General features: G+C 43.3%; 1 protein-coding gene across 2 annotated transcripts; it reads left to right on the top strand.

Moving 5' to 3' along the window:
- Nucleotides 1-9,498: 9,498 nt before the first annotated feature.
- plin2 (perilipin 2) lies at nucleotides 9,499-13,223 on the top strand. 2 transcript variants are annotated; one of them, XM_062384260.1, is made up of 8 exons: nucleotides 9,499-9,547; nucleotides 9,664-9,698; nucleotides 10,282-10,477; nucleotides 10,787-10,869; nucleotides 11,023-11,275; nucleotides 12,037-12,215; nucleotides 12,317-12,433; nucleotides 12,598-13,223. In XM_062384260.1, exons 2-8 carry the CDS (start codon nucleotides 9,669-9,671, stop codon nucleotides 13,003-13,005), a joined length of 1,266 nt encoding a protein of 421 aa, XP_062240244.1. In that variant the 5' UTR covers nucleotides 9,499-9,547; nucleotides 9,664-9,668; the 3' UTR covers nucleotides 13,006-13,223. The 2 variants fall into 2 exon arrangements, with proteins under 2 accessions (XP_062240244.1, XP_062240245.1); XM_062384261.1 differs by having other exon boundaries at nucleotides 9,525-9,547; nucleotides 9,667-9,698.
- The last annotated feature ends 58 nt before the right edge of the window (nucleotides 13,224-13,281 follow it).

The raw sequence follows: 13,281 nt of genomic DNA, 5'->3' as shown, positions 1-13,281 counted from the left end.
CGTTGCTGCTAAATTTATGTTTGCATACCAGGCGCGCGTCAGGAGAAGGGGCTCACCCACCTTACATTCTTAAAGAAACACGCTCCCGGTGCCATTACGCGCTGATAGGCTGCAGGGACACGCAGGGGTTTTGAATGATGCTTGGTGGTGTTTGATGGTGGAGACTCATCCTCACGTAATGCTGCACTGGGTGATGTGAGAACAGCATGCAGGACTTTAAAAAAAAAAAAACAGCAAAGTTTAAGTAAAGACGGGTTATTCGTAGGTCTACCTAAAGTCCCTGCTCCGATTCAGTTATGTTTTTAGGGGACCATGGACGGAGCAGTTTGATCAGGACATGTGTAAACAAGCCACGTTTATAAAGATTGTGGTTTTTGACAAAAGCTTGTAACAAGGGTTTGAAATAAATTGCAGATTTAGTCATAGACTGACCCAGTTGCAATTAGGTCTATGCATTTCCAACATGGACTACAGTAAACATTGATGACACGTCTCCACTTCCTCCCACTGTCCAGAAATTAATCCCAAATATCCGGGACATGTACTTTTACTTTTTTTGTTAGGGACATGTCCAATCCACTAACATTGAGGAGCTTATGGGGTTTATGACCTATACTCCAGGTGGCCGTCGATACACTTTGCCTATTATATTTAATCTCAGTTTCTTCTCTGGTCAGGGGCAACTTCTCAAACGCAACAGTCGCTGCATCACGTGGACAATGTCATGTGCATATTTTCAGCAGGCAGAACGTCCGCCATATGTACACACACAGACACACTGATAATTGTGATCTGTGCGCCAGATGAGGATTGTGACCACTTTTCACAGCTTTGAGTCAAGTCACAAGTATGAAACATCTTAGCCTTTCAAGCCGGGTACCCCGCTGCCAACCATGTGCCATTTAAGGCCAAGAAGAGCTTTTTTATCTGAATCAAGCTCCGGCTTTCGTATGAACTGAGATCAACTAGATGGAACGAAATGTTCACTCTTGGCCTTTCGCTGGCATAAGATAGAAATCAACTGTTGTTTCTGATTTACTTTGATGAGATCTATGTCATTTCTTGGCAGCGGCAGTAAAAATAGCAGTTTCCTTTGGTTTTGAAGCAGATCTTTCTTTTCTTTTTCTTTATCCCCCTGTGCAGGTTAATAAAGGTCTACAGTGTATCTTTGAACAGTTAATACACGCAGGTCCAAATTAGGGTCACATGCTGGCCTGTCCTGGTTGAGTAAATACTCGTACTCATGGACTGTAACTTAAAACTTGTTTGTTCATATTATATTTATCCCAAAAACGACTTGATGCATTACCACAAAACTTATTGGCGATATGGGTCAGGGAAGAACCTGTTAAAATTTGATGCAGATCCAGATCAGGGATCAAATCCAATATCGATGCATTTTTTTTTTTTTTACATTTTCATTGATTTCCCGTGAAATAAATCATAGCTCTTGATTGAAAGAAAATATGGCATAGATTCAAGGGACTCAATTCTATTTGTGTGTGAAGTTCTGGTGCAGCTCAATTGAATTTAAGGGGGCTGCCTCAGTGGCGGAATGCGTTCTTTTGAGTGCCATTCAAGTCGATAGCTGTGTTCAACTCATGCAGCTATTGAACTAAGAGATATGATGTTCTTTGAAGCTCAGACCACAGTTGTAGGGCATTGCTCCTTGTTAGTTGCTTTTGAAGCTGTCCAACAACACCTTAATAACAATGTTCCAAGAAAATGTCAACTGTCCTCAGCCGAATTCAAAGGGCTGAGGTGCGGAGACACAATATGGAACAGGTATGTATGGTATGAGCCACCTGAATTGCTGTCTGACACGCAGGCTTGAATTCAGCTTAATCTCTATTAACACACCGAGCACAGGAATGTTAATGTTTATTTCCACAGGAGGGGGGGGGGGGATCTTCATCTGAACTCTGAGATGGGGGTTGAATTCATTTCCTTTCCACCTCAGGGTTAAATCGTCATCAGTAATAGCTTGACATTCAAAGCCTACCTGCTTATGCCACTCATCATGAAAAGTTCAGTGTCTTTGAAAGAGGAAATACTCTGGGAGCCTCTTGTTGAACTTTGACCACCCCCGGCACCCTGACAAAGCCCGGGCAAGCAGGAGATAATTCGGTGAGACATGAATAGTTTACATTCATTGTGACCGGCGGTGCGTAGCTAAAGTCACGTCCTCATGTTACAAACGCTGTTGCTCTCATTGATGGACGTGTTCAGCGGGACCACTCGCTCGGGGGCTCCCATCAGCAGAGTTGCTAAATCACTGCCCCGGGCACAAATGTATTTTTAGGGACTAGACGAGCATAAATAGCATCTGTCAGTTGTTTGCTCAACTCATCTTCCAGGGACTTTTCTGTGCAGGGAGACAAATAAAGGGTTGAGACAGCAGCTAATGACTGTCTTTCAGCTGAGACATTCTGTTTGAATGTAATGATGGGCTGGATGTTGGACACCCGGTGACACTGCTTCACACATCTAGGCCCTTTTAGACCCAGCCACCACCTTCTTGCTCTGCAGGTTGAACACACAGGCATTCAGGTATGACTTTACAGGTCCAAAACAGGGCCATAGTATGTACTGTACATGTGTTGGTTTCCCTGCCTAAACATACTCAGAGCAGGTCAGTGCCCCCCTTATGAGTAAGCTTGTTGTCTCCCTGTAGCTGACACCAAACACAGCCGTTTGATCAGTGATATTTGGCCTGGGAGTCAAAGCGCTGCTTGTCACATGTGTTCAAAGAGAGGGCAGGAATTTGCCAGATACCAGCGAGAGAAAATGCCCTTCACAGGACACCAGCTACCTTGTTTTTGCTTTAAAGAGGCAGCTACTGCAACCAATTTTTGCTCCCAAACGCAAACATCTCCAGATCTGACCACTAGGCGATTGCAGAAATAGAATGAGACATATAGAAAAGTTTGCCATTAGGGGGAAATATACTTCTTTGCTGTTTTTCCGAGACTTAGATGAGAAAACAGATTCAAATTGACTGTGTATAAAAACACACTATAATATGCTTCTATACCCAGCTCAAGGACACTTCAGAAGGCAGACTGGAGGAGCCCGGGATCAAGACACCCTGCAACCACAGCCGCCCCAATGTCTGCCTTTAAAACATGAATTCAGTGACCGGTTCCATTCGGTTATCGATGGCGGTCTAAGCTAAGCTGAAAACTGGAAACAGGACAAAAATCCAAAGCTGCACTATAAAAAATAAGAGTACAAATTGACATCCTATTCCTTCAGTTTTGCACTGATCCAGGAACATCTACCACAAAGTGATAATTAGGGAGCATTAGAAATGTCCTATCAAGCACACAAAATCCTACTAGTGTTGTTGTGGCACCTTGTTATAGCTCCCACTCCCTCGGCATGCAGTCTACAACCACTCGGTTGCCTTTCTCATCTGTCCCCGATTGCCTTTACTGCCTTGTGGAATTTGGCACACAACCTGTATGTGTGCGTGTGTCTGTGTGTGTGGGTGTTTGTGTGTGTGTACCATGTGTTTGTACGTGTGTCTGCTCATGCTTGAGACTCCAGAGGAAACGAAAGCTCTTGCCATCGCCGGGCCGCACTGTCCCGGGAATGCCAGGCTTGCTAAGGGTACAGTAACCTGTCTGTCTGTCAGCACAGATCTGTTTCAGCTGCAGTCATCGCGTTCCGTCAGGCATGTCACATCCACTGCTTGCTGTCTGAGGGCATCGTGCCACAGACCGCCAGTCCAAAAAAGCCTGCACAGCGGACACAACACTCCGCACTCTGTTGCCAGGGATCAGCCAAGCCTGTCTGATAACCCAAGGGTATAATTTTTTCCCTATTTCTTAAGGGAAGTATCTAATTGCATACAAATCCTTGCTTATGGCTATAACCAAATATGCTGCTCGATGAAGGTTCATAAATTTGCCTAAAATATTTAGCGATGGATAACTTTCGGCATCAAGTTCCACGCAATGAGATTAGTGGCATTCTGCACAAATCCAGGATTTCCTATTATCTAGTGACGGAGTTAATCTGAGATTCTGTATCTGATGGGGCCCTCATCAGATTTTCCGAGGATATTACAGCTCAGCAGAAATCAGAAGAAAACAATCAAGCAGCTCATAAAAAAAAAAAAAGAGAGATGCAGCTGCAGAAAAGGATATTGTTATGTTGTAGATGAGGCTGTCTATTGTTTCAGTAAATATGCTGCAGGCTGGTTGCTGGTAAAATAGTTGAACCGAGAAATGTACGACATAGAGCTAAACATCCCCGGGATCAGTTTCATCCATGAGAACAGGGCAAATAAGCGCCCAAGCACATTCTTCACCTTGTGTTTCACCTTCATCTTCCATGCTGTTTGGGGGATTTTTTATTCCATGCTTCCTCTTGGTCAATTTTAATTAGTTTAAAGCAACACTAGGCATCTTTCTTTCAAACTTGAAATAGCACCTTCAGAATTAGTTTGATGGTACACTGACTTGAAATGGAGCCCCTCCCATTCCTATTCCTCACCCTGAACGTCTGTTCTTGCTCCATCTAACTTTGGTGAGCAGGTTTGATTACTTAATATTCATATTTTTCGTATACTGTAATAAAGTAGATGCCCAAAGGTCAGTTTCAAGTCTTACCTTGATTTTTAACAAATATTCAGTTTCTCTGTTTTGTCTTTGAACTTGAAGTCTCTTGACTTCTTGTACATGAATCTCATTGGTCAGACATTGATACCAGTCAGTTGCTCAGTGCAGCTTTGGGGGCATAGGGATAAACACGAGTGCTTCCTATTGTGTTGGTACATCACAATTCATATGACTCATCTCCTTCATTGCCTTGAATCGGAAAGAAAACGAGCCGTTGCTGAGTAGAGATGATAACCACATTGAGGCTCCTGCAACACTTCTGCTTCAAAACCAGACCTCACAGTGATTTCTGCTGCTTCCTGTGTGGTTTTTCAAATTCCAGCATCTTGTACTGGACTGTAGGCCACGGGCTACCCAGGGAGACCACCTGGGCAGAGTTCTGCTCCAGTGCACGACCTATTTGTGTCAAAGACAAAGCAATGACAGACAGCTGGGCACGGCTGTCAGCTGCCACTCGCTTCCCCCATTACGGCTTCTCCCATGCCTCAGGTACGGTGCTGGACTCCCAGCTGAACATTCGTCTGACAAAGACACTGCAAAAAAAAGTCCGGAGTGAAAGCAGAAATGAAACGAGGGCCCGTTTCCCACGTTGTTTTTGGCTCCTGTCTACACCCGAAGACTCGGGCGAACACTTCCAAAACAAAGAGATTGTCTGTGTAGGTGCCCAAATAGCCGACCCACGCCTGTATGCACACTTGCGCACAGAGACAGAGACACACTCAGACGCTGGGACACAAGAAATGTTATTCTAATTCCTCCTAAGAGCCTATTTGAGCAGCTGTTTTCTGTAAACACTGGCTCAGACGGCACAACTCGGACATTTGGTTTCAGATCATGCTCAATTATAGCATAATTACCCTGACTCGGTTTGGTTGACAGCAACAGCAACCCAGAAAAACCCTTTGCACAAACAGCCCGCCTGCTTATCCCAGCACGGCTGGAAGCATGGTGTTGTCTCACCACTGATGTGACCCATTTGATGTATACGTTTCATTGAGCGTCCGATTATATCTATACGTTGCGATGCTTTTCAAGTCTATTTTTCCCTCGCTGAGGAAATCATCATCACGGTGGATCGGGGTCAGGGTGTGGCCCTGCACGCAACACACTTCTCCCTTTCAAAGCCAGACTGGCCACATGCTGACCTTTTCTCACACTTTTAACCCTGTGCAGTTGTTGACTCCCTTTCTGACGAGACCCTCTCAGTGGGATATGTGGACGGTTAACTCGGATGGTGTAGCTAATGAGCCAAAGTCATTATTAGAGGATTATATCTGACAGGTGCACAGAGCCCTGCTTAACAAGACTCTTGTCTATATTGTCGCTACAAATCTGCGGTTAATGCCTAAAGAAATATTGTCTGCGCTGATCTGCGATCAGCTAAAGTAATGGTTATTTCAAGATGGCAGCCAATCATTTTGATTTCATTTTTGCATGCACGACCTCCACAGCTCCGGGGTCGGGATGAAGCTGGGAAGAATAATAGTGCCAGATTTGGCAGTAAACCATTTGCAGCTATTTTTTCGGCCCCAGATGTTGAAATGACGGCGTAAATTCACTCTGACAAGAACACAGCCAATAGTTGCTTTGCCCGCACTCGATCAAAATGACACCCAGACTTTTCTTTGTGATGGTAACGATATTCATTTCCTGTCCCTCTCCAGGCTGTTCCTGTTAAAACTGCAATTCTTTTTCTGTGTTGCGTTACTGTGCTTTGGTTGTGCAAATATAATACTAATATTAATAATTTTTAAATAAAGTATTCTAAAAAAGGCTAAACAAAGGAGTATGCTTTAAACCAAGTGAACAGAGTTCAGCAGACAGCTGCAGCCATGCCTGTGACAAATTTGGCTGTTTGTGAAATTGTTTATTTGAATGCCGCTATGTTGTTGATTTTTTAATTTTCCTTTTCTGGCTGTGTAATTCAACTAATAAGTTACCCATGGGTGAATACAGTAAGTTGCATTTGGGCTTATTAACAATCACAAAAATCAAATATAAAATTATAGCTCTGTAATTTGTCAGAGTTGTAGGAGTGTGCAGTAATTAAAAAGATTCTATCTGTAGTTTGATTCCTAATCCCCGTGTATTAAATGATTCCACAGGTCCCAGATACATTTGGTGACTAGAGCAGCCACGAGGGCTACAGCCTGACAGCAGACGATATTTGAGGCAGCAGCAGCTTTGAGGGTATGAAGTGGGAGTTCACCAAAGCATACCACTGAACCAAAGACTTGTCACTTTCTTTCTCCCCTGCTTTAAAGCCACATGCCTTCCTCCGTTCCCCATGATCCAGAGAGCGTGAAAGGGACAGCCGCTCTCCCCAACCCTCCTTCTGTCTCTGTCTTCACAGAGGGCCGCTGACGGTGTGTGAACTGGTAGAGTGACACTTTCCCAGTGGCCCTCAGATATCTGTTACCCAGACAGGGAAGCCATGGCACGCAGCCCACAGCACTACCTATCTCAGAGAGCACAATGGTGGGTCGCCATGTGCCGAGGATCTCCTCTGCAGTCGGGCCAGAATCTATGAGTACCACCTGCACTGAGGCAGACCCCATGGGAAACAGGAGGGCAGCGCCGCCATGACTGATCTGTCTTTTCATCTCTGCTGTCTGTTAAATGAGAGAAGAGGGGAAAAAACACTGCAATGTTTCAATCAAAAATCAATTTCAGCAGATGAAAATAAATTATAATGATGATGATGATAATAATAACACTTTAAAAATACATAACTCCATAAAAAGTAATTGACTCATACCGACTCATACACAGGTTTTAATTCCACATGTTGAAGTTCAGGCAGAACTTTGCTGCTTTGGCGCCACTAAGTGGCTATCTTTTGTAACAACGAGGAAATATTCTCACAAAACACCAGCAATAAACCAGCACTGACTGGTCTGGCCATCAGGTATTATTAGGGCCAGAGCACTGACAGGCACTAACAGACAGTGAGACCATATTGAATTGTAAGGATTATTATTATTTTTCAGGCAAATTCATTGGCTTTTTGAGGGCTTTAACATGCTCAAATTCTTACCAAAATTTGCAGAAAATTAGAAAGTGGTGAAAATGTATGTATTCTGGAGGAATTTTCAATGGGCGTGGCAAAATGGCTAACGGTGCCCCACGAGACTCCTGACCGATCAATGTTCACATTGACCGATCTTCACAAAAATCGATACACAGGTCTATCATGACCAGACAAACAAAAAAGTCTGGAGGTGCAATTGGAAAAACAGGAAGCCTGCTATTTTGTATTTAGTGGCCATTTTGGCCATATTCCACATTTGTACTTTGAGCTACTTGTACCAGGGCTTACATCAGATTAACTTCAAATTGAGATGAGTGTCATCACAACAAGATTGAGATCCAAACTAACTCAAAGATCGATTTTTTGTCACACGGTGTGACCGTGGCGTGGCGTCAAAGTTTGATTACACTCCATTAAAACACAATGTTCTATATCGCGGACATACATGGACCATGACTCCTTTGATGCTGAGCCGTCAACAAACAACTCCACTCCTGCAGAGACAGTGTCAGTGGTCCTAGATCTCTGTACACCAACTCTCTCGGCTCTGTCATTCACTCACATGGCTTTTCCAACGATAGCTATGCTGATGATACTCAACTAATTCTCTCATTTCCCCAATCTGAAACACAGGTGGCAGCACGAATCTCCGCCTGTCTGAATGACATCTCTCAGTGGATGTCTGCACACCACCTGAAAATTAACCTTGACAAGACTGAACTACTTTCCCTTCCAGGGAAAGACTCTCCCACCCATGACCTGACTATTAACTTTAACAACTCCGTGTTAACCCCCACTCAGACTGCCAGGAACCTGGGTGCGACACTCGACAGCCAACTCTCCCTTACTGCCAACATTACTGTAACACGTTCCTGTAGATTCATCAGTGGCGTTTTTACATTAGGGGCACGTGGGGCACCACGGTCCATCTTTAATTCATTTCTTCTCTGAAAATGTTGATTTTATGCGTCATTTATGAACAATAAACAATTCTAGGCAGAAGGATGTTAGGCCTACAGTAACCCTTTAAGGCCAATTATTCAAGAAGGTAAAATATAAGACACATTACACCTCTGAAAGCCAGAGAGAAACATTATATGTTTCATTAAGTCATCCTGATGAGTCATGAGTCCACATCAGATGCACTTTGATTGCTATAAAATCATATAAAAGAAAATCAATGACGACGATGTGACGTGGACGATAACATATCATTAGATCAATGTCCAGTGTGCGTGTGTGTGCGTGTGTGTGTGTTATTGTTAACTAAATAAAAACAGTTTTTTAACTAACTACAAATAACAAATTTGGGCTCAGATAATATTCAAGGTCAGGATGTTGTTCTTTAGGGGTCAATATCAAATACGATACAATTTAGATGTGTATCTCACCATGTTCCTACAAAAATGTGCAAATTTGAAGATTATGGATGTTTAATATAGGAAGTAAATCATCTTATTTATTCTACAACCAGTACTGTATGATAGCGTTGGTTTCAATTAAACTTTTAGGATTTATAATTTTATACTGGTGTGGACCCAGGAGTTTGAAATAAAGTTTTCCTATGAAGTTTCTGTCTGTACTTAATGAACATGTAAGACTGTAATGTTATTTTCTAGATGACAACCTCTATAAAAATGTTATTAATCCTCCTGTGATCAGGATAAGCCAATGTCTTATGAAACCATAATAAATCAGTCAGCTGTCATGGGTCACAGACTCGTGAGGAATGATTTCACAGGATTTCCCCAACTCAACTTTTGGCCCCTTTACCTTTGGCCCAGAAACCACGCCGCGTAAAATCTCGCGATAGTTGCGCACTCTATAAATCCAGCTGCAGCTCGTCATGCGGCATCAGTTCACTGAACGGAAAAGAGGCAGACAACACCCGGTGAGTTTTAATGACAGATCGTCTCATATTGTATTTCAACCTATTTTAGCTTTTGTAATGATGCCTTCACGTTATTTGTTCAGTTTATCAAACTTTTAAAAGTTGTTATCTTTCAGGAGACATGGCAGCAGCAGACGTCATCGTACATCAGGTGAGTGTAAAAAGACTTGGATCTCCTGTTTTCAACATCACACTTGTTATTTAGGACAATTTCTGTCCGCTGACAAATACCAAAATAAAACGTCCATTTCAAAGTTTGGAAAAGTAAGAACTTTCTGCCTTGTTACTATTGATTTGAATACACCTTGACGAAATTTTCAATCCATCTGATTATTGCCTTCACCCTTTATTATAATCTGTTACATTATAAACCCTAAATGTGTATGATTTAGTTGAGTTAAATACTAAGTTTTATGCAATTCCTACATAGGCAAAAATATATAAAGCATATCATAAGTTTACATCTGGAGAGAGGCTAAATTAATTTGGGGGGAATCTTAATAATATAAATAAAAAGATAACTAACCCTAACCCTGTTCAGCAATGCAAAAATAATGTATGTGACACATATCAGATGTTTCTCCCACACAGTATTCAGAATTAAATATGAATTACCCAATAGGAAAAAGTATATAACATGAAAAACATAGATATGTATCTGTGAAAGGAGGCACTTCTGAACCAAATCATAGAATAATTTGAATAAACCAATGTTTCCTGTTTATGTCCGACAGAATGTGGTGGAGAGGGTGACCAGCCTCCCTCTGGTCAGCTCCACCTACGGCTTGGTGTCCAGCATGTACTGCAACACCAAGGACACCCACCCTTACATCAGGAGCGTGTGTGAGGCCGCCGAACAGGGAGTCCGCACCATCACCTCCGTGGCCCTCACCACTGCTTCGCCCATAATGGACAAGCTGGAGCCCCAGAGTAAGATGCTCTTTAGTGTGAATTCACTTAACTGGCTGGCCTATGTACGTAGGCGTGGCGTGAAACTTTTATCTGACTAAAGTGAAACTAAGAGAATAGTTATGTGCTGACTATGTGAGTCACACAGGATGTTCAAGTTGGGCTGCTGGCTCTGGCCCTTCCTGAACTTTCACCCAGTTTATCTGTTCCCTCATAATCACACCGGAATGAGCATAAATGTACAGAATAATCCAGGGGAACCTTTTTATAGAATTGCAAAGCTTAAAGATTAAATCTGATCATGTTATTTACTTTGTTTGTCGCTTGCAGTTGCCATTGCCAATGACCTCGCCTGCAAAGGTTTGGACAAGATTGAGAAAACCTTACCGATTCTGCACCAGCCGTCTGAGCAGGTATTAACTGGATTTCCAAATTTCACAACTTCCTATTTCACAGTTGATGTTGACTAATCAGAGTTCAGCCACGTCGAATGTCTGGTCTTTCTCAACTGCTGTATCCTCGATGAATCATTTATTTATTCGTCCATGTTTCTGTCCCCCGTCCAGATCGTTTCCAGTGCCAAGGATGTGGTGAGCACGGCCAAGGACACGGTCTCAGACACGCTAACCAGTGTTGTGGGGAGAACTCGGGAGGCGGTGCAGGGTGGCATGGAGAGGACCAAGACTGTGGTCACTGGGAGTGTCAGCACAGTGCTGGAGAGCAGAGTGGCCCAGCTGGTCAGCAGCGGAGTGGACACGGCGCTCAGTACGTCCGAGAGCCTGGTGGAGCAGTACCTGCCTCTGACGGAGGATGAGCTGGGTGAGAGGGGGGGGGGGGCAATTTTAACTGAGCCAAAGCACCTTCACTGGTATTTACCTCCCTGGTAATGTTTCAGGCATTGGCCCCTCTTCAGACGAGGCAGTTAAAGACTTAGACAAAGACTCGTCTACGCTTATAGGTTCTTTCATTACTTTTCTTAGAGGCATAGGATCTGATTTCATAGGAGGAAAAAAATTAAGCTGCTCAATAGAAAGGTGTATTTTATTTCCTATTCCATAAAAATATCCAACAATCATCTATATAATACTAAATACCAGGCTAAAAATATACAATCTTATATAGAGTTGTTTTATTACTTTGAGCGGTTTTGGTTTTAACAAGACACAAAATGAGAGCAGCTGATGAAATAAGAGCTTGTTTATCTGTAACAGGCTGAATCAGGGGCCAGTTATCTTAGAGTACGTTGTTTAAGCTGGATTTGTTCAGTTTAGGGGGGGAATCTAAATTTGCATTGCTTGTTTTTCTCAGTCATTAAAAGGGCCAGTTGTTTAGAGTGAACTGTGACCTGCAGAAGATTATAACAAGCCTGTACACTATGTGCTTCTCTTTTCAGGAATTAACCAGTTGATACGTGTCATGGCTTTAATGCTTCCAGTTACTTAAACATGCGAAAGGCCAACGTCATGGCAATTTGTAGCAGACGTCTTCACACCTCACGATTAAGGATGAATGACTTAATTGCATCAATTTAGATTTTATTTTTTTGACTGAACATGTTACCTTTCCCTCCCTCGTGACAGAGCTGGAGGCAAAAACTGTGAACGGCTTTGATAGGAGGAATGTGAGCTACTACGTGCGACTGGGTTCTCTCTCCACGAAGCTGAGGAAGCGGGCATACACCAGGGCTGTGGCCAGAATCCAAGATGGCAAGCAACGCAGCATGGGATTCATCTCAGGGCTCAACTCCACTGTTGACATGGTGGGTCCGCTGGCTCTCACAATATGAGACATTCCGTTCATGAGACGTCTGTGGTCTCTACAAAAGGTGGATCAATTGCTCAGTTGCGTTTGTTTTCCCAGATTGAATACGGCAGAAAGCATATTGGCGGGGCAAACCAGATTGTAAATGACAAGCTCAACTCTTTGGTGGCGTGGAAGTCCAACAGTCAAACCCAGGAGAATGGGCATGCTGCAGAGGTAAGGAGGAAACTTGGCTTGCCATACGGTGCACAAAATAAAAGACAACGAAACAAACATGTTATATTTTCATCACTAATATAGACCATCAAGTGCATCTGAACATGTGGAGTAAAAAAAAAAAAAATATTTCAAAGGTGAATCTGTCCATTTCTTCCTCGCAGGTAATTGAGTCTAACACCTTGGCCCTGGCACGTTCCCTCACCCAGCAGCTCCAAACCACCTGTCTGGTCATAGTCTCCGGCCTGCAGGGCCTCCCCCATAACGTCCAGCAGGAGGCGCTCTCCCTCGGCCGCTCTGCCTCGCAGGTCTACAGCAACTTCAGCAAGGCCCAGGTGCTGGGAGACCTGCCCGACAGCATGCTGGCCAGCAGCAGAGCACAGCTGGGCAAAATAAGCAGCTCTCTGGACAACGTCATGGATTATCTGGTCAACAACACGCCGCTCAACTGGCTGGTCGGTCCCTTCTATCCACGACTGGCTCCTGAAGAGACGCAAGCCCCGTCCACGTCTCCCTCCACCCCGCCACACAGCGCAGCGCCCATGGAAGTGGAGATGGAGAAGCTAAAGTGACTCATTACAGCTGTGTTGTAGTTCCTTTTTTAAGATTAAAAAGAAGTAGGTAGTTTGTTGTGACAGGGTCGATTTTTCTTGACACATTTTACAAACATGATGTTCGAGTTCGTTTAAAATAATGAACTCAAACCTAAAAAAAACATATTGTTGCTTTTATGAACCTGTATTTCTAAATGGATGTTCTTTCAATTGGATTAAAAGGTTCAGCAAATGTATTCACAGGACTTTGTTTTGTCATTTTATGGACTAAATCGTACAAATGCACCGTGTAGT

This window comes from Platichthys flesus, chromosome 24, assembly GCF_949316205.1.
Source record: "Platichthys flesus chromosome 24, fPlaFle2.1, whole genome shotgun sequence".
In the NCBI taxonomy this organism is placed as follows: domain Eukaryota; kingdom Metazoa; phylum Chordata; class Actinopteri; order Pleuronectiformes; family Pleuronectidae; genus Platichthys; species Platichthys flesus.
Note: the sequence above shows the minus strand (reverse complement) of the source record. Positions and strands in the feature narration are given on the sequence as shown.